Source organism: Neopelma chrysocephalum, unplaced genomic scaffold, assembly GCF_003984885.1.
Source record: "Neopelma chrysocephalum unplaced genomic scaffold, ASM398488v2 Primary Assembly neopelma1_63, whole genome shotgun sequence".
NCBI lineage: Eukaryota > Metazoa > Chordata > Aves > Passeriformes > Pipridae > Neopelma > Neopelma chrysocephalum.
In genome coordinates, this window is record NW_020897720.1 from 7,487,162 (window position 1) to 7,507,063 (window position 19,902).

General features: G+C 61.6%; 3 protein-coding genes across 3 annotated transcripts; all 3 read left to right on the forward strand.

Annotated features, from left to right (window-relative positions):
- The first annotated feature begins 1,273 nt into the window (after positions 1-1,273).
- On the forward strand, positions 1,274-9,334 carry RGS14 (regulator of G protein signaling 14). Its single transcript, XM_027682846.1, has 15 exons — positions 1,274-1,318; positions 2,897-2,918; positions 4,013-4,164; positions 4,271-4,363; positions 4,847-4,990; positions 5,158-5,307; positions 5,484-5,604; positions 5,684-5,808; positions 5,885-6,088; positions 6,193-6,269; positions 6,424-6,550; positions 6,861-6,942; positions 7,125-7,183; positions 7,403-7,517; positions 7,756-9,334. The coding sequence occupies exons 1-15, from the start codon at positions 1,274-1,276 to the stop codon at positions 7,986-7,988; spliced, it is 1,749 nt and encodes a 582-aa protein (XP_027538647.1). The 3' UTR covers positions 7,989-9,334.
- An 854-nt stretch (positions 9,335-10,188) lies between these two features.
- SLC34A1 (solute carrier family 34 member 1) lies at positions 10,189-15,080 on the forward strand. Its single transcript, XM_027682622.1, is given in 16 exon segments — positions 10,189-10,275; positions 10,278-10,319; positions 10,450-10,698; positions 10,786-10,858; positions 11,060-11,176; positions 11,331-11,513; positions 11,873-12,001; positions 12,080-12,223; positions 12,331-12,442; positions 12,533-12,728; positions 12,861-12,956; positions 13,069-13,168; positions 13,400-13,567; positions 13,925-14,041; positions 14,205-14,329; positions 14,435-15,080. Coding segments are annotated over 16 exon segments (2,478 nt in total). The 5' UTR covers positions 10,189-10,203; the 3' UTR covers positions 14,990-15,080.
- Positions 15,081-15,955: 875 nt separating this feature from the next.
- Positions 15,956-17,005, forward strand: LOC113967212 (alpha-2C adrenergic receptor-like). Its single transcript, XM_027682626.1, has one exon. The coding sequence runs from the start codon at positions 15,956-15,958 to the stop codon at positions 17,003-17,005; it is 1,050 nt and encodes a 349-aa protein (XP_027538427.1).
- The last annotated feature ends 2,897 nt before the right edge of the window (positions 17,006-19,902 follow it).

Sequence of the window (19,902 nt, forward strand, 5' to 3'; positions counted from 1 at the left end):
TCTGTGCAGTGGTAGGGGATAGAGGGGAGCCTTAGGGGCCACCCTCTACTCCCCCCTACCCAGAGACCTTGCCAGGGCTGGGGCTGCTCATGTCGCTCCACTTTTGTGCCTGCTCACAGTGGGAATGCTTCATTTTTTTCTGCATAGATCTGCACCCGATTTAATGTTAGGGTTCTGCTTTTGATAGGTTAATCACCCACCTTACGTCCCAGTTATTAGCATTTCCCTGAGCAGGTTGCCATGGTGCTCTGCGGTTTATCCTGTGCCGTTAGTTACTGAGATTTCCTAACAAATATCCTAAAATATCCTCTGCTGGTTTGTGGTTGCTGATCAACATGGAACCCTGGCCTTAGAAGATGGGCAAAACTGCTTAGGCATCAGTTTGGTGACTCCAAGCTGCACGTCCACCGCTCCTCTCTGCCAGGTTCTGCTGGCACAGGCAGCTCTCCCCAAACACCAGCCCTGGGGCCACCCCCAAACCCCATGTGAGCAGGGCAAGCAGCACAGGCTGGTGGCAGGGTGTGCTGGATATGTTGATGCCATCCTGCCTCTGAACCCCCCTTCCCTGGGGTGATGTGATGACCAGGAGGAGCCCCCCAGGCTGCGGGGAGGGGTGGTGATGGGGTGGTGACCCCAAGGCAGCACAGACCATTCTGGGAGTGGAGACTGGGATGCAGAAAGGAACAGGGATGCAGAAGGGGATAGGGTCACAGATGTGGATACAGATGGGGATGGGGACAAGGGACTGGGATGGGAACAGGATGCAGATGGAGGTGGGGACTAGGATGGGGAAGGGAACAGGAATACAGATGGAGATGGGGACTAGGATGGGGAAGGGAACAGGGATACAGATGGGGATGGAGTCACGAATGTGGATGCAGATGGAAACAGGGACAGGGATGGGGATTGAGTGGGATGAGGATGAGGATGGGGATTGGGATGAGGATGGGAACAGGGAGGCAGACGGGGATGGGATCACGGATGTGGATGCAGATGGAGACAGGGATGCGGCGGCGCCGCGGCGCCTCCTGTCCCGGCGCTGGAGCCGGTGCCACCGGGGCGGTGCCGGCGGAGCGGGGCGGGAGGGCGGCCCCGCTCCCCCCGCTGCGGTCTCGGTTCCCATGGCGACACTTCCTGTGGCAGCCGAAAGCGGTAGTGCCGGGAGCGCCGGGCCGGGCCGGGAGAGCAGCGACAGCCGCGCCGCCGGCCGGGGATGCTGCGGGGCCGCGGGCCGCGCCGGTAGCGCGCCGGGCCGAGCCGGGCCGAGCCAGGGATGCAGGGCAAGAGCAAACTCCTGGTGGTCCACAACGGGCGCATGGTGAGTGCCCGGGGCGCCGGTCTCCATCCGCCGGGGCTGCCCCGCCCGGCGGCGCGGTGCGGGGCTCGGTACCGGGCGGGCAGGGCGTCTGTGGGGCTAGGTATGGGCTAGGAAAGAGGGTATGCCAGCCCTGATCCCACCTCCCCAGCACGAGCAGGAAGAGGGATGTATGGGACCAGGAAACAGGCAGGCAGGAGGATGTGGGACTGGGTACGGGGCAGGCAGGGGCTGTGTCGGGCTGGGCACCAGGCGGGCAGGGGGTGTGGAGTGGATAACGGGCAGGCAGAGGGATGTATGGGACGAGGTGACCGGCAGGCAGGAGAATATGGAAAGCATAGTAGGCAGGCAAGAAATCTCGGTCTGGACACTGTGCAGACAGAGGGGTGTATGGGGCCAGGAAACAGGCAGGCAGGAGGGTGTGCGACTGGGTAGCAGGCAATGCAGGATGGGGCTTGGGTATTCAAAGCAGGCAGAGATGCAGAGTGGTTTGGGGGCAGGCAGCAGTATGTGGGGCTGGGTAGCAGGCAGGGACATACGGGGCTAGGGTAATGAGCAGCAAGGGTTTGTGAAGCTGGAACAGGGCTGTAAGTGGAGATGTGTGGCACTGGGGTAATGGACAAGCAGTGACCCATGGGGATGGGGCACAGGAGTCAGCAGTGCTGTGGTGTTTAGGGCTGGGTGGCACAGGCAGGGCAGAGCTATGTGAGTGTGGGCAGCAAGGATGGATGGGAAGAGCAAGGAGCTGGCAAGATAGGGGTGTGTGGGGCAGGGATAAGGGGCAGGGCAGTGGCATGTGGTGTGGGGTAGCAGGGAAAGGCAGGGGTGGGATAGTGCTCCTGGGGTGTATGGGGCTGGAATGGGGACAGTCAGAGAGTGTGCGGGATAGGCTGGGGTATGTGGGGCTGGCAGGGTGGGGGGCACTGGGCAGGTCAAGGGCACCTACTTCAGTGAGGGCATCACTTCAGGGGGGCCCCAAGGAGGTGATGAGAGGCAGCGCCGTGCAGCGAGTGCTTGGCTGGGCTTTGGCTGCAGTGGCTCTGCCCATCTCCCTGCTTGCTGTGGGTCCTGGGGCACTCCATCCTTAGAGCTGGTATCTGGGGCGGCCCAGCAGGTACTGCAGGGCACCCTGTCCTGCTGTGTCCTGGGCTTGCAGCATCCGGTCCCTGGTTTTGGGCATCTGCCTTCCAGTAGCTCCAGGCTCCAAGGAAGGAGGGAGCAGGCAGTTTGCCTGCCTAGGGCTGTGGTTGTCCTTCCTTCCCTCCCCTCCTCCCCTCCTCTTCCTGTGCTTCTCTCCTCCCCGGTTGGTTGAGGTGGCAGGGTTACATCTGATACCATCTGCCCTTTCCCAATTGCTGGCCTGGCCCCAGGGCACAGGGAGGTGGTAGAAAAGCTGTGCACCCCTTGCAACCCCCTATCCCCACTCACTGCCTATGATTTGGGAGCCCTGTGTCCTGCCTCTGCCAGGATCCCATGTCCCTTGCTCCTGGTTTGGACTGGGCTTGCCCTGAAGCTGCTGCCTGCCTGGGCACCTCTCCACCAGGCCGGCAGACTCTCACCTCTCTTCTTTCCACCCCCCAGGGCCCGGCTGTGTCGGATGGAGGTAAGGCTGCTCTTACCCTGGAACGGGAGGCCAGCATCATCTTCAGGGGAGGGGGAAGCCAACAACCAGCCCAGTGCCAGGTCCTGTGGCAGCACAGGCTATGCCATGGGCGGGTGCATGGCCAGGCCTGCAATGCCGGGACTGTCCATACCCCCCCATCCCTCCTGCATAGCCCTGTTGTGCCTGTCCATCCCTACGGCTGCTAAGCTTGCACCTTTGGGTGCTGAGGGCTGAGGGGCTTCCAGGGCAAGCAGAACTGGGTACCAGCCATCCCTGGGTTCCCTAAGGGAGTCTGTCTGTCTGTCTGTCTCACTGTGAACTGGGTATCTCAGATGGTCCATCTGAGATGGCCGTCTCGGCCCCAGTTACCCGTGCTTTAGACAGGAGAAGGGTGGGGAGCCTGGCAAAGCAGCAGCCTGACACACCTCCATTTCTGTCAGCTTTGCCAGGAGAGCACTGCTTCCATACCTTTACCTTCTGTTGCAAATGACCCCTTGTTTCCAGTTGCTGACCAGTCCAACCAGTTCAAAAGCCGGGGTTGCCGCTGGGAACTTTCATCTTTTTGAATACATGGTCACCCTGGGTTTCCCCTAGGGAGGGTTTCCTTAGGATTAGGAGCTGGGGGTGACACTTTCTGTGCCCTCCACTTGCTGAGTTTGTCCCTTGTCATGGACAGAGGAATAGAAGAGGTGGGTTCAGGCACCTCTGTCCATCTTCCAAGTTCCCTCTGTGCCGTTGTGCTCTCCATGTCCCCTTCCACCCTGATTTCCCTCCTGGGTGGGTGCCTTCCCTAAGGCTCTCTTCCCCTGGGAGATGAGTCACAGGTAGAGTCACGGTGACACCCCACTGGGGGGGGAGGACTGCCAGCACTGGCAGGGAGAGCTGTCATGCCTGGAGGTGCCAGCTGTGGCATCATGGTGCTCAATCCTCCGAGGATGCTACTGTGAAGCTCCTCGTGTTCCCTTCCTGAGGGCTGACCAGCTCCGATCGGGATGGGGCGGATGAACTTGGTGCAGACACAGAAGGCTGCTGGTGCTGGGCAGTGATGCTGGGGGACAGGGAGACAGCCAGGACTGACCCTTTTTCTTTCTCAGAGTTAAATGCCTCCAGGGCCCGTGGCAGCAACCACAGTGTGAACAGCCTGCCAGCACCAGCCACCTGTGGCTCCACACAGGGGTCTGTAGTCAGCTGGGCCGAATCCTTCGAGACGCTGCTGCAGGACCATGTGGCCGTCACCTACTTCACTGTGAGTGCCATAGCCCAGGGCTTGGTCCCCACTCCCGTCCACTGTTGGCCACCAACTGTCCCACAGCCACAGTGCCACCAGGCCAGCAGCTCTCTCTGCCCCACAGGAGTTCCTCAAGAAGGAGTTCAGCGCTGAAAACGTCTACTTCTGGCAGGCATGTGAGCGCTTCCAGCAGATCCCAGCCAGTGACACGCAGCAGGTACGGTCTCTGTGCAGTCTGGGTCACCCAGCTGCTGGGAGGAACCTGGGCAGAGCTGTCCAGCCTGTCCTGGGAGGCCAAGCAGGCTGGGGGCTCTTGCAGGAGGAATAAGCAGATGGATTTGGTGTACATCAGAAAATCTATAGCTGGGATACCTGCCCCATGGAGCAGGATGTGCTTCCCCAGCCCAGGGTGGCCAGAGGGTGGCCAGTGCTGCTGGAGGGACAGAAGAGATGAAGGGCAGAGCTGGATTGGGGATGATGGGAACAGAGCCAGGCAACTGCGGGGGATGGTTCCTCCCTCAGGTTGTACCTCTGCAGAGGGACTGGCGTGTTGTGCCAAGAGCTTGGCCCTGAAGTCCAGGTACTGAGCTGATCCCAGGAGAAGGTTGATTCCTGAGGGCTCAGGTGACTGCAGGGGTGAGCCAAGGGTGGCAGCAAGGAGGGGATTCTTGGTCTCAGCCTGACCCCCCTGTTCCCCCAGCTGGCCCAGGAGGCACGGCGGATCTACGATGAGTTCCTCTCCAGCCACTCAGTCAGTCCTGTGAACATTGACAAACAGGCCTGGATTGGGGAGGACATGCTGGCCACCCCCTCCCCAGACATGTTTCGCATCCAGCAGCTCCAGGTATGGGCAGCACCTGTGCTCCACCCGCAGGACTGGGGAGGGCTCCGGGACCATCCCACATATCACCCAGCATCACTGCTTTCACCATGGAGCTGTGCCACAGGGCAGTGGCCAGAGCAAGGTGTGGGTGGGCAGGGGTCTTAGGCACATGCATCCTCCCTTTCCAGATCTTTAACCTGATGAAGTTTGACAGCTACACACGCTTTGTGAAATCCCCGCTCTACCAGGCCTGCCTGCGGGCAGAGAGCCAGGGTCAGCCCCTGCCCGACCTGCGGCCCCACTCCCGCAGCAGCAGCCCCCCTCCTGACCTCAGCAAGGTGAGTGGGGGGGAATGGGGAAGGAGGACATGTCCTTTCAATGCTGGGTCTCTTCCCTGCTGCTCGGACCAAACCCAGCCCCAGGCTGAGGACAAGACAAGCAGTCAGGGGACCAGGGAAAGGCAAGGGGAAACCTTGGATGTCCCCATGCTGAGATGCTGCTCAATTCACTCCAGAAGTCGAAGCTGAAGCCGGGCAAGTCCCTGCCACTGGGTGTGGAGACAGCAGGCAGTGGTGCCAACCACAGCCCCCGCCGGTCCTTCAGGAGGGCAGAGCAGCGGGAGCCCTCCTGGGCAGGTAGGTGCTGTGCTGAGCAGGACAGAGGGGCCACACCACCCCTGAAGGATTCCCACCACTGTCCCTCTGTCTGTCCTAGAGGGGGGAGAAGGCGGCAGGAGTGCCATGGTGTGGCGGGAATCCCAGGGCTCACTCAACTCCTCAGCCAGCCTGGACCTGGGCTTCCTCTCCTCGGCCAGCACAGCCACCAGCCCCTGGACAGAGGTGAGTTGTCACCACACTGACCCCATGGTATTACAGTGCCACTGGTCGGGCTCATCCTGTCACATCCCTCACTCAGGGCCAACGGAAGAGCCTGGGGGGCAGCGAGGCAGAGCTGCCAGCCAAGCCCATGAAGTACTGCTGTGTGTACCTGCCCGATGGCACGGCCTCGCTGGCCTCTGTCCGGCCTGGCCACTCCATCCGCGACATGCTGGCAGGGATATGTGAGAAGCGTGGCTTCAACCTCCCTGACATCAAGGTCTACCTGGTGGGGAATGAGCAGGTAAGGCAGGCAGCGGGGAGTAGGACCCCTGCCAGGCAGACCATCCCCATCCTAGGACCATGTGCCGCTCTACTGGCTCTATCTTCATGGTTTGGCTCTTGCAGAAAGCACTGGTGCTGGATCAGGAGTGCTCCGTGTTGGCAGACCAGGAGGTGAAGCTGGAGAACAGGATAAGCTTTGAGTGAGTGAGAGTTTCAGTGCTGATGTTCTTGCCCTCATGGGTCCAGTCCACATCATGTGTGGCCACCCACAGTGCCCCATACCCAGTCCCCCGTGCAGTCCCGAATGTCCTGGCTCTGCCTCGGCCTGTCACAGCCCTTTCTCCCCCTCTTTAGCCTGGAAATCTCCTCCCTCAATAAGACCATCCGCATCACAGCGAAGTCAACCAAGCGCATCCGGGAAGCGCTGCAGCCCGTGCTGGGGAAGTACGGTGTGAGGATGGAGCAGGCGCTGCTGCGGCGGGTGAGGCTCGGGAGACACGGCCCCAGCCCCTGTGATGGGGGGAGCCACGGGTCTGGGGCTTGGGACAAGGGCTTCTGCCTCTGACTAGGTGGTGGGGAGCAGTGGTCTGTGCTGGGGGCAGCCTGTGGGCTCATAGAAGCCCCATTTTTGGGATGGGCCATGGCATCCCACTGTGGGCTGGGAGGGACCAGTGATGTGGTGCCCTGTGCAGCCCGTGAGCCAGTGGACTCTGGCCGGGGAGCTCGCAAGTCTTCAGCCTGGCTGCCTTTGCCACAGCGAGTGTGACGCCGACTGGCTGTTCCTTTTGCAGCAAGGCGAGCTGGCTGCCCTGGACCTGGAGAAGCTGGTCAGCACAGTGTCTGCTCAGAAACTCGTCCTGGAAATGCCAGCAGGTAAAATGTCCTCCCTCCCAAACCATGTCCCCTCAAGCCATGACACCCTGCAGAGTGCTCACAGGGCTAGGCTGCTTTCTGGTGGCCATGGCTCCTGCTCCCTGGGATGGGCTCCATCCTGTCACTGCCTGGGCCAGGACCAGGATGCTGGGGCGGGGTGCTGAACATCACTTCCCTTGCAGATGTGCGAGTGATGGAGAGCGCAGAGGCTGCAGCTGCCCCTTCTCCGCTCCGAAGTGAGGTGAGCTTAAGATCCCACCAACCCTGGTCGAGAGATGCCCACGCAGCTGCTGCCGTGGTCCGTGGGGAAGGTGGGCCCTGCTGTGGCCCTGGCACATGCTGCGGGGCTGGGCAGCAGGTGCTGAGGTGGGAGCCAGGCTGTGGGAAGGCAATTTTAATTTGAGATGGGGGGAGCGCCACCTCCTTGCCCCATGGCTGAGACCTGGGCTGCTCATGGCAGGAGGGAAGCCCGACAGGAGCAGAGCCCGACACGCGGTGGGAGATGCCCTCCTCCTTCTCCCGGCCACGGTCTTCAGCCGCCATGAACCTCAACCGCCGCACGTATGACCTGGAAGGTGAGTCCTGGCATGTCTGAAACCTGAGGGGCTGGGGCAAAACGCAGGGTGAGGGATGCAGGGCTCCTGGCGTGCTGGGGATGGGTGCAGGGTCCCATGGGTGCTGGCATGGAGCAGGGAAAAGGTGCAGGTGCTGTGCCTGGGACATGTTCAGGGTCACATCAGGTGGAGAGGGCAGCCGAGGTGTTCGGACAAACCCCCAGTGCTGGGCTCAGGTGCATGACCTGCATTTCCTCAGGGCTGGTGGAGCTACTGAACCGTGCCCAGAGCTGCCGGGCCAACGACCAGCGTGGGCTGCTCTCCAAGGAGGACCTGGTCCTGCCTGACTTCCTCCAGCTGCCCGTGCAGGATGATGGTGCCTGTGAAGGGTCGAATCAACCCTGTGCTGCCCACTCAGGCTCTGAGGGAAGCAGCCATCCCCAGCCTGCAGAGCCTGCGCTGGCTCAGCCTTCATTCGACCACAAGTTCTGACGAGTCCTGCTGCACATCCCCACCTGACGTGTGGTACCCCCAGGCCATGCCAGGGTTCAACATGGGGTCTGACCAGCCCCTCCCCTGCACCGCCGACACTGCCTGGACCACAGATTCATCCACGTCCTGTCCCAAACTGTCGTGTCGTGTCGCTGTGAGTGGCTGAGCAGCTGCCATGCCCCTCCGTGGGGTCGCATCCCGGTGCACGTCAAGGGAGTCCTGTACATAGTTTGAACCCCTGTTGCAAAGCACTTTGCAACATCTTGTGCATGCCTGGCACTGTCCTGCCCAGTGCCTCTGCCTGTGGCAGAGCTGCCTGCCCAGCACATCCTGCCCGTGCCGGGCTGCCACAGCCCCACTCACCATTTGGGTGGGGAAAGCACCCTTCCAGCTGAAGGGTGTGTAGGATAGAGAGGGTGAGTGGGGTTTCAAGGCAGGCTCCAACCCTGAACTCTGGTTCAGAGGCAGGCAGGGTCAGGATGACATGTGCCTGGAGCTGAGAGTCAGATCCAGTCCCTGGCCCTGTGGAAACAGGGCTGTCCCATTCATGCGTGGGTCCACCCTTCTGGGGGAGGGTGAGCATGGCCCTGCCAGCCTGTGCCCTGGGCAGGTTGATACTGTCTGCATTGCCTGAGTGTGGCCTGATCCTGCCACAGTAGCTCTGCTGTGGAGGAGGGCACATGGTTCCTTCCCTGGGCAGACAGAGGCAGAGCCAGAAGGTTGTGCCAAAAAAGCCTCCCTCCTCCCCGCCAGAGACCCTGTGTGGGTGACTGCTGAAGCGACCTACAGGAGCAAATCCCCATAGACCCCCTGCCGCATCCCAGCTGGGGCTGAGGGTGCTCAGCCTCAGGGACAGATCTGCCTGGTGCCTGAGGAATGCAGCGCCCCTGGGTGCTGAGCACCTCAGCCTGGTGTGCAGGTTACCAGCATGTGCCCATTCTGTCATTCTTGCCAACAGCTGTGCTGGGCTGTAGCCTTGAGCCCGGCTCTGCCAGTCCTGCGGGTCCCCATGCCCAGCAGCCTGGTGTCGCCAGTGATCTCAGACACAGTCTGCAATAGAGACAACCCCCAACAGCAGCCAGGAGATCCCCCCAGCATCTGTGTGTGCCAGGGCCCTTTCTGGCTGTGCCTTCGGTAACTGCTCCATCACCACTGTCTGGCCAGAGGCAGAGGGGTGGCCCAGGGCTCCCAGGCTTACCCAGGAATGGGGGCAAGGCCACCCAGCCCCATGGTGCCACAGCCAGCTGTGGTCCCACGGCCCCAGTCAGAGCCCCCCTGTGTCTCCATGGTGCTGCTTAGTTCTGTCTGTGGTGTGAAACCGGGGGAAATAAAGAGCATTGCCTGAATGTGCATTCCTTTCCTTCCTCTGTGGCTAAGGCCAGATGATGCTTTTCCTAGCAGCAATGTCCCTCTAACCCTCCTGTACCCCACAGAACCCTCCTGGGACGAGGGCAGAGCTTGGGCCAGCCCTCAACTTCAGTGCCACCTAGATTGGCAGCAAAGAGCAGTGCCAGGAACTTGTTTTCCCGGCACTGCTGACAGAGTAGGGGAAGCTGTAGGGCCGGCATGACCAAGGACTTCAGCCTCAACCCTGTCAATAAGTGACAGCCAGAGCTGCCAGGGCCTCACCAGGTTAATGATTGTGGGGGCAGCTGGCCAAGAGCCCCCGGGCATGGGGCAAGTGCGGACACCAGCCTTCTGCCCACTGGCCCCCCCCTGGGCAGAAGGATCCCCAGGCCCTGCAGAGGCAGGACATGTCCCCTGCTGTGGCTCTTCCTGGGCATTCAGCTCCATCAGTCTGTGACTCAGTGGAGGAGGCTCAGTGATGCTCCAGGAATGGCAGGAATGTCCCTAGCCTCTCCCTGAGTGCCCTGGACTACTCAAGGAATCTTCCCTTGCTCCTTTCATACAATTGCACCTGGGTCATCCATGGTGATGGGTCCTGGGAGTGCCTGATCCTGAGGAAATGGGATGTGGCAGCCGTGCGGTCTCTCTGTGCCTACTGCCCCAGGCACTGGGGCTGGAGGGGCATTTGTCGCCTGTCTCTCCTGCAGACAGATGTGGACATGAGCCAGCTGGGTGTCCTGTGGGTGGATGGAAACTTGGCTGGAGGTGCATAAGCAGCAGGTAATCATAAACAGCGTCGAGGAGGTGGTGACGGCAGTGGTGGTGTCACTCTGCTCCTGCCCACCCTGGCATCAGACATGCCAGGAAGATGCTCTGCCCTCGCAGCGCTGCCGGGCTGAGCTGGGCTGCGTGCCACCACCACACCAGTGACAGGACACAGGGATCGTTCTGGTGTTGACGTCACCCACCACCAGTGCCCTGAGGGTGAGGACGTCCTGCGCTAGGCTGATGTTCCGATGGCTCTGAGGATGGTGGATGCATGCTGGGCTCAACTCTGGTTTGGGATGCCCTGGTAGCACTAGTACCAAGCCCTTCTCCTCCTGCTCTCATGCAGTGGATGAAGCACCTGGCACCGAAAGACGGAGAGCTGAGGGTGCTCCGACATCACCCCTCAGGCACTGGGCTCCAGCACTGCCCCAGGTTTGCTCCTCACTGCAGCAGCTGCCACTTGCCCAGGCTTCGGGCAGGCGAGGTGAGGAGTGCCGGGTACCCCAGGGCCGCGTGCCCCATCCCGCTCCGGGGCCGCAGAGGACGTGGGATGCGGACGGGTTACCCATTAACTGCAGGAATTTCTGGGGAGGAGGTGAGCATCAAGCGGAGGCGAGGGGCAACGCGGGGCTCCTTAGACTTTGCTCTTGGCGTGTGTATAAAGGGCCGTGGTGCCCCACGGGCCACTTTGCTGGAGGGACACGTGGATGCGGCATGTGGACATGGCTCTGCCCTGAGTGCCCAGCCAGCCTCAGGTGAGCTGGGCCCTGGGCAGGAGGAGTCCCCTTCCCATGTCCCCTGGGAGATCACTGGGGTGGTACAGCAGTGGCTGGTGGCCCAGGGGACCATCGAGTGATGGAATGGTGCTCCTCAGTGGTGCCAGTACTTCAGGGATTCGGGGGGATGTGGCAGTCAGTGTAGCACAGCCATGGTGACGCTCAGCCACCTCTGTTCAGCCTCAACAGGAGTGATGTTGCCCTACCGGAGGGAGAGCCCGGTCCTGCCCCACTGCCCAGTGCGGGGAGGAAGGGTGGTTCATGGGCCCCAGTTTGCCTACTGCCCCAGCCCCCAAGGTAGGTGCCCCCAGCCTTCCTCCTCCTCTTCCTCACCTCACCAGGCTCAGCTCTGCTTCTGGCCAGATCCTGGCCCAGGCGGTGCTGGGCTCTTCTCTGCAAGGGGGGGTCACCACAAGGACGGGGCTGTAACGTGGGTGACTCCTCTTCCCAGCTCTGCACCGGCTGCCGGGTGCCCACACCTGCCCCTTCACCGTTGGTCCTGTGCCTTGCCCTGACCATGGCTTCCCCTGCCCCGGCTCCCCGGGGCGCCTGCGGGAGGGCAGGGAGCGCTACGAGCTGGACGCGCTGCCCTGGCAGGGGCCCCGGCTGGGCTTGGACGAGCTGCAGAAGCCAGGTGAGACCCTGTGAGTGGCGGGCATAGAGCACCTGGGTTGGGGAACACTCCAGAGACCTGCTGGAGACACCCAGGGGAGCTTGGCGTGCCAGGAGTGTGGAGTGCCAGGATGGGGAGAGGAGTGTGGGGCAACACTCAGCTCTCTGGGGGTGATGTAGGAAGAGCTGAGGGACAATGGAAACAGTTGGCACAAGGCACTCCAGGGTGAAAGGAGATGGAGGGGACCCAGGGAGTGGTGGCATAGCTGGGGATGAGCCCTGTGCTGCCGGGGGCCAGGAGGATGGTGTGGGGCTGTGGGAGCCCAGGGAGCCAGGGCCATGCCACAGCAGGCATTTAACATTCTCTCTTGTCTTGCACAGAGCTCGGGTGCTGGGCCAGGGTCCAGTCCATCTGTGTCTCCCTTCTCAAGGTGCCCCTGATGTTTGGCTTCTTGTACCTCTTTGTGTGCTCCCTGGACGTGCTCAGCTCTGCCTTCCAGTTGGCTGGAGGTATTAGGGTGGCAGGGACTCCTTGGAGCCTGGTGGCATCTGCAGTGCCAACAGACTGCTGCTCACATTCTTTTGCAGGCAAGGTGGCAGGGGACATCTTCAAGGACAACGCCATCCTCTCCAACCCGGTGGCTGGGCTGGTGGTGGGCATCCTGGTAACTGTGCTGGTGCAGAGCTCCTCCACCTCCACCTCCATCATCGTCAGCATGGTCTCCTCAGGGTGTGAGTGTGCCACAAGGTTCCTGGGGACCTGAGGCTGGGGGACAGGGTGGCTGGATGGGGTAATCCTGAGCAGAGCCATGCGAGGCACAGGGTCTCTCTGTCCCCAGTGCTGGAAGTGCGCTCTGCCATCCCCATCATCATGGGCTCCAACATCGGCACCTCCGTCACCAACACCATCGTGGCCCTCATGCAGGCTGGTGACCGCAGTGAGTTCAAACGGTGAGGGCTGCTTGGGTCAGAGGACACTTGGGGGGCTGGGGGCTGCTCCCCACAGCCATCCCATGCCAATGGGCTCCTCCACTCCAACAGAGCCTTTGCCGGTGCTACGGTGCACGACTGCTTCAACTGGCTGTCGGTGCTGGTCCTGCTGCCACTGGAGGTGGTGAGTGGGTACCTGCACCACGTCACCCGCCTGGTTGTGGCCACCTTCAACATCCGCAGCGGGAAGGATGCCCCTGACCTGCTGAAGATCATCACAGAGCCCTTCACCAAGCTCATCATCCAGGTCTCCTCAGCTGTTGTGTTCACCAGTGTGGTGTCCCCAGGCTGGCAGTGGCGTCCCAATCCCAGTGGAGATGTCCCCAAGCTCTGAGTGCTGTTAGCCCCCAAGGGTCCTCACCAATGTCTATTGTTGCAGCTGGACAAGTCGGTCATCACCGGCATTGCAACAGGGGACGAGAGCCTGCGCAACCGGAGCCTCATCCGCGTCTGGTGTGGCCCTACATCCCCACAGGTGAGGGGCCCGTGGTCCTGCTGGGGCCACCAAACAATCCCATGGAGGAGGGATGGGGAGGGGCTGGCTGAGGACACTGTGGAGCCAGCTGCAGCACACCCTCTCCCTGCAGATGGCTGCTGTGGGGCTTGAGCCCTCCCCAAACTGCACAGCCCCTGGGCACTGCAGCACTAAAGGCATCGAGATCCTCCACAATGTCACCAGGCAGAAGTGTGAGTGGGTGTGGGAAGCTTGGGCAGGGCTGGGGCACAGGACATGGGGCTGGGGAGATGCAGGCAGGGCTGGGGGGCTGTACATGGGATGGAGCAGTGCTGGATGCATGATGTGGGGCAGGGCTGGGAGATGTTGGGGCTGGGGTCCAGGTGTGGGGCTGTCTGCGGGGGCAGGTTTGTGAGCGGGGCCAGGCCAGCCCCAGCCCCTCGCCCAGCCATGCTGTGGGGCAGGTGAGCATCTCTTCACTGATACACCACTGCCCGACCTGGCCGTGGGGCTGGTGCTGCTGGCCGGGTCTCTCGTCGTGCTCTGCACCTGCCTCATCCTCCTCGTCAAACTCCTCAACTCCCTGCTCAAGGGGCAGGTGGCCAAAGCCATCCAGAAGGTCATCAACACTGGTGAGTAGGACAGGGACCATCTGCCACACGGCCACCCATCCCCATTCCCACCTGCCATCCTCAGACCTATCCCGGCTGTCCCTGCCCTCCATCCCAGCCTGTCCCACATGTCCCCTGCCTGTTCCTGATCCCCACTCTGCTTATGGCTGTCATGGCCTCCAGTTGTCCCCTTCCTCTTTCCCCAGCCATCCCATCCACTGGGCTGGCCCCATACCCAAGCCTGACCCCATACCTAGAGCCTGGTCCCACAGCCTCTCCCCAGCACCATGTAGGAGCTCTGGGCTGCTCCTAACTGATGTGTCCATGCCCATGTCCATGTTTGTGTCCACACCCGTGCCCATGGCCATGCCGTGGCAGACCTCCCACACCCTCTCAGCTGGCTCACTGGGTATTTCGCCATGGTGGTGGGTGCTGGGATGACCTTCGTGGTGCAAAGCAGCTCTGTCTTCACATCCGCTATCACACCCCTGATTGGTGAGTCCCAGCCATGCCTGGTCCCCTGCCAAGTGCTGGTCCCTGCTACAACGGCCTGTGGGTGCTATGGCACTCACAGGGATGGGAGGAGCTCCTCCTTGGGAGAATGTGGGGATGGCTCTGGCAAGGAACAATGGGACGGGATGGGGTGCCTCTCCCACAGGTCTGGGAGTGATCAGCATTGAGCGCGCCTACCCACTGACCCTGGGCTCCAACATTGGCACCACCACCACCGCCATCCTGGCTGCCCTGGCCAGCCCAGGGGACAAGCTGGCCAGCTCCTTCCAGGTATGTGCAGCCTGGGGCCACAGCTGCTCTGGCTGAGGGCACTGGGCAGGGCAGGGGCTGGGGGAAGCCCATGTGCCTGGCCCAACCTGGATGCTATTCCTACAGATTGCTCTCTGCCACTTCTTCTTCAACATCTCTGGCATCCTGCTGTGGTACCCACTGCCCTTCACCCGCCTGCCCATCCGCATGGCCAAGGCGCTGGGCGAGCGCACGGCCAAGTACCGCTGGTTTGCCGTGCTATACCTCATCATCTGCTTCCTCCTGCTGCCCTCCCTCATCTTTGGCATCTCCATGGCGGGCTGGCGGGCACTGGTGGGGGTGGGCGCACCCTTCCTTGGCCTCCTCTTCTTCGTGGGGCTGGTGAATGCACTGCAGGCGCACAGCCCTGGCCGCCTGCCCAAATGGCTGCAGACCTGGGACTTCCTCCCCGCCTGGATGCACTCGCTGCAGCCCCTCGACCGGGTCATCACCCAGGCCACCCTCTGCTGCACCGACCGCTGCCGCAGCCCCGAGGGCTGGGAGGAGCATGAGGGCCCTCCCCGGGACAAGGCCAGGCTGGGGCTGGACAACCCCGTGCTCTCCTACCCTGAGGAGAGGCCCAGCCCCACCATCCGGGTGGGCTCCCCTCGCCCGCTCCCACATGGTGCCACCCGGCTCTAGCTGGTACCACACACCTGGGCTGCTGCTCCCGTGGCTGCTGGTTTCTGCCATCCCTGCTCAGCTGGTGTTCAATAAAGGCCGAGCACCCATGCCCTGAGGTGTGTCTCTGGCTCATGCATCTGCAAACCCTGTGGAGCCACAGCTGCAGCCAGAGGTGACAGACACCCATCATCTTCCCCCTTTTCAATGCACTTTAACTGCTCAGCCTGGCCCCAGGCAAGTGCTGGTGCTGGGGATATGCCAAACGTGTTGCTGGTGCTGTGGGGCACATGCTGAGGATGCCACAGCTAAACCCTGCACTCTGCAGACAGCTGCATCGAGGTGTGTCATGGGCAGCTTCTTCCACTGATCTCGTCTCCAGAAGGCTGAGTTGGCAGGGTCCATGGTGGCCCACTGTGTGCCACAGCAGCATGTCACTGAGCGAGGCACAGCAAGGGGCAGCCAGCAAGGTGCTGGGCTGCTGCAGTGCTGCTGGGCTGGGGGTCAGCAGGATGTCAACCCAGCACAGCTGGGCAGTGCCCCTGGCCCACCAGGCACCCTGGCACCCATGGCAGGAGCCCTCCTGCCATGGTGACCCTGGAGGGAGCCCTTTAAGTGTTGGTAATAACAACTTCTCCCACTGCCCACAGATGTTTGGGCTCCTGCCAGTGATATCAGCCCATCCTTCCCTCCCTCCCTCCCTCCTTCCCGCCCACCCTCCTCCCATACTGGGACTAGCAGAGCCAGCAGCACTGCCGCGGGAGCCTCCCTGTGTTCCCGGCAGCGCAGCCATCCCACATGCCCAGCCGGGCGACCACTGGGCCAGAACAACCTCTGCCTTGCCACCAGACCGGGTCAGTGCAGGAGCGGTGGCAGCCGGGACACTCCCCTGGGGACACAGCAATGCGCCCACATCCGCCGTGGGGCCGGTGAGTGGGCTGGGGGGACACTCCATGAGGCTTTGTCTGCCTGAAGGGTCAGGCCAGCATGGAGCCAGCCAGCACCCTTTCCAATACCTCTAGTAACGGCAGTGGCACTGGCAGCAGCACCAGCAGCGCCCCACACTCGCCTGCAGCCACAGGGCTCATCCTGCTGGCCGCCCTGGCCGTCCTGTTGGCCACATTGGTAGGCAATGCGCTGGTGGTGGTGGCCATCTCCACCAGCCGGGCTCTGCGGGCTCCACAGAACCTCTTCCTAGTGTCCCTGGCCTTGGCAGACATCCTGGTGGCTGTCCTCGTCCTGCCCTTCTCGCTGGCCAACGAGGTGATGGGCTACTGGTACTTTGGCGGGCTGTGGTGCAGCCTGTACCTGGCGCTGGATGTGCTGCTCTGCACCGCATCCATCGGGCACCTCTGCGCCATCAGCCTTGACCGCTACTGGGCCGTCACGCGGGCGGCGCGGCTCAACCTGCGCCGCAGCCCGCGGCGGGTGAAGGGGATGATCGGGGCAGTCTGGGCATCGGCAGCCCTGGTGGCACTGCCACCGCTCCTGCGGCCGCGGCCAGGGGGCCGGGAGTGCCAGCTGAGCCAGGAGACCTGGTACGTGCTGGCGTCCTGCACCGCCTCCTTCTTCGTCCCCTGCTTCGTCATGGTTGCCGTCTACTGCCGCATCTACCGCCTGACTGCCCGGCGCACGGCCACCCTCCTCGCCGCCCGCTCCCCGTGCCCTGCCAGCAACGGAAAGGTGTCAGGAAAGGTGTCAGGTGTTGGGATGCCAGGATGGCGGTGCCGGAGCCAGAACCAGAGCGTGTTACTCTGCCGGCGGCGGCTGGTGCGGGCACGGGAGCGGCGCTTCACCATCGTGTTGGCCGTGGTGATGGGGGCCTTCGTGCTGTGTTGGTTCCCCTTCTTCTTCACCTACAGCCTGGGGGCTCTCTGTGGGGAGGGCTGCCATGTCTCCAAGCCCCTCTTCAACTTCTTCTTCTGGATCGGCTACTGCAACAGCAGCCTCAACCCCCTCATCTACACCCTCTTCAACCGGGACTTCCGCGCTGCCTTCCGCCGGCTCCTCACCATCCCGCGCCAGCCCCGCACCTGAGGACCTGCTGGGACGCTGGGGATGTGGCCCCGGCCTCACTAACTGTTGGCAGCACCTGGCTTCAGCACAAACTCTGGACAGCAGTGCCAGTGTGCAGGTTGAGGTGGTTCTGGAGATGCAGAATTGAATAAAACGAGACCAAAGCCTGTGCCCAGGGCTGGTATCTGCCTGTTGGGAGCCCAGCAAACAGCACCCATTGTCACCTGGGTCACCCACCTGTACCCCTGGCAGCACTGGTGGTGACAACTCACTGTGGCAGCTCCGGTGAGTACCAGCCCTCCCCACTGCCAGGCGTGTTCCCCAGCATCCTCTTGAGCAGGGGATGGGCCTCACAGCTGCTGCAGGGGGATAAAACACTCCATGTGGCAGCATGACCAGCACCGAGCTGAACTGGCCGTGCCACCACAGCAGCCCAGTCTGAGCCCTGTGCCTCTCTGCCAAGGCTGTGCCCCCTGGGGACATTCCAGCTGTGCCATGTAATGGGGGCTCTGTGGGGGCACACAAGTACCCATGGTGGGGTACAAGAGGTGTGGGTCTGCAGTGGGACACCACACATCCTGCTCAGCAGCTTCACTGGGATCTTGCTGCAGGAGAGAAAGGAGGAATGGTATCTCAGTGCCGGAAAGGCCAACCTCCCTTGGGAGAGTGTGGGAGATGGGATCACACGGGAACAGGCTCCGGCACAGCCTGACGTGCAAGAGGCCACGAAGGCAGCTGTGGGGCGAAGACCCAGGGACAACCACACTCCCCTAGAGGCAAAAGCCACCCCACACTCGCCTTGCCTGGCTCCTTGCTCCACCCTGCACAGACACCCAGGGGTCAGGGGCTGCTCCACTTCTTCAGCTTTGCTGCTCAAAATAGAAAATCTCAAAACATTGGACTTGAACTCAGCTAAAAACAGCCACTGGCGCCTGGGAGCTGGAGCCCAAGGAACACTGGCCCCCACCAGCCCCCGCTGGCCCCCACTGGGGTGAGCACAGCTTCGCTGTGGAACCCATGGGGGCTGAGTGGGATGGGGGTGTTGGCTGCAGCGAGGATCCCTGGGCCATTCCCTGTGCCTGCTGGCCCCATGTGTGGAGGCTCATGGTGTGAGCTTTGGAGCCAGCAGAGGTTCCCAGTGGAATCGGGCTGGGATGGGGCCCGGCGCTGACCCCCAGAGGCAGCTGAAGCCGAACTGGCACTGCCTGCGGAAGGAGCTGCCCTATCGCTGCCACCCGGCTTCCCCTCCCGTGGCTGCCTTTTCACAATTAAACAGCACTTTGCTTCTAAAAATACCCAGGAGATGACGGTGACTGGTGGGGACCTGGCCAGTCCAGCTCTCAGAGGGGCACCAGCCCCGTGGACAGAACCCCAGGGCCTCACAGTGCCCTGGCCACGCACCCTGCACAGGATACCAGGCACTGTCCCTCCTCCTGGGCATGAGCACACGGCTCTGGGATGCCACAGGGCAGGAGAGGCCAGGGACCAGCTGGACTGGGGGCACTCAGGGACCTCCCTGCTTGCCTGCACATTAGGGCAACATGCAAGCTACTGAAGGGAGATTCAGGCTGATGTGCAGAACATCAAATCCTGAGAGCTGGATGGAGTGTGGGAGCACCTGGTCTCCCTCTTGCCCTCCAGGTGCTACTTGGGGTGTTCAGGAGGAGCTCCCTCACCAAGCATCCCCTGCTGTATCCTCATTCAGCACATCATCCCCTCAGCAGAGGGTTGAGCAGATAGCTCTCTCTCTGCAGCAGACATTTCCATTCAAGCTTGTAAAGTCTGTTTCATCTGCCACAGCATGACCCTTATTCTTGCTGTGCTTGTGAGCCGTCGTGACCCCAGTACTACCAGGAAAGCAGCTCCCCTCCAAGTCCTGATTGCTGGTGCCCAACTGCAGCACCTGTGCCTGGAATTCCATCCTGTGTTTGCAGGCTGTTTCTTCAATTTCCAAATATTATTTCGAATTACTACCCAGACAAGCTTGGGTTCAGAGCCCTCTCCAGCGATGTCCTCTCTACAGACATAAAAAGCAGAGTGCCAGTTCCACTGCCTGGGCTGCTGCTCGCTCTGTTGGGGACATCAGGATCCCCTGGACACTGGTGCTGCTCTGGCAGTGCCCTTTGGCCCATGACTGCTGTTGATGGTGGTGCTGCAAAACATCATCTGGGAGGAAACAGAAAATAGCAACCCAAGGGTTAATCGTGGAAAGGGATGGAAACAAAGTCATTCCTTTTGAAGTTCAAAATAAGCATGTGCCACTTTGAGAGGAAAGCAGCTCTAAAAGAGGAAAGCTCACAGCATGAGCTCATCCCTCCAGGCAGAGTGACAGGGAGATCACCTCCAAGGTGTGGCAGGGCAAAGCATCCTCCTCCTCCTCCTCCTCTTCATAATCACTGCAGGTTTGTAACCAGAAGATGTGATGGCCGATTTTCAGTGATACTGAAGGGGACCACAGGCAGTATCAGCTGCATGGACAATGAGTGCTTGGAGTAATTTGTGTTGTTATCTACCTTGCTACAGCCTGAGGACAGAATCCCTTTGCTCCTGCTTGGGGATCAGAGCCTGGGGGCCCGGGCTGCCATTGACAGAGACCATGGAGGGACTTGCCCATCACCGTGTTCTCCTCCACGCCCTGACCGCCTCCAACCTCACAGCTACGGCAGCCCTGCTGCCACCAGCTGCTGGGAGGGCAGGAAGGAGACATTACCCATGGGCTGGAGCAAGAGACAGGGGCTGTGGGAAGGCAGAGGTGACGTCCTCAGTCGGAAGCCAGAAGGAGTACAAAGCAGGGCAGACACCACTAGGTTAAGAGGATTAACGAGCCGGTTTACATCCAGGAGAGGCAGGGAGGTGGGCAGGTCACCTGCAAGGCTGACAGATCATCGAGGGCTGCTCGAGTACGAGCCAGCTCTGCA

Excerpts from the sequence above, each read along its gene's own strand:
- RGS14 (XM_027682846.1), top strand. The coding sequence starts at position 1,274 with ATGCAGGGCAAGAGCAAACTCCTGGTGGTCCACAACGGGCGCATG. Across the intron at positions 5,308-5,483 it reads CCCCTCCTGACCTCAGCAAG|AAGTCGAAGCTGAAGCCGGG; the intron begins GTGAGTGGGGGG and ends AATTCACTCCAG. Across the intron at positions 5,605-5,683 it reads GCGGGAGCCCTCCTGGGCAG|AGGGGGGAGAAGGCGGCAGG; the intron begins GTAGGTGCTGTG and ends TGTCTGTCCTAG.
- LOC113967212 (XM_027682626.1), top strand. The coding sequence starts at position 15,956 with ATGGAGCCAGCCAGCACCCTTTCCAATACCTCTAGTAACGGCAGTGGC.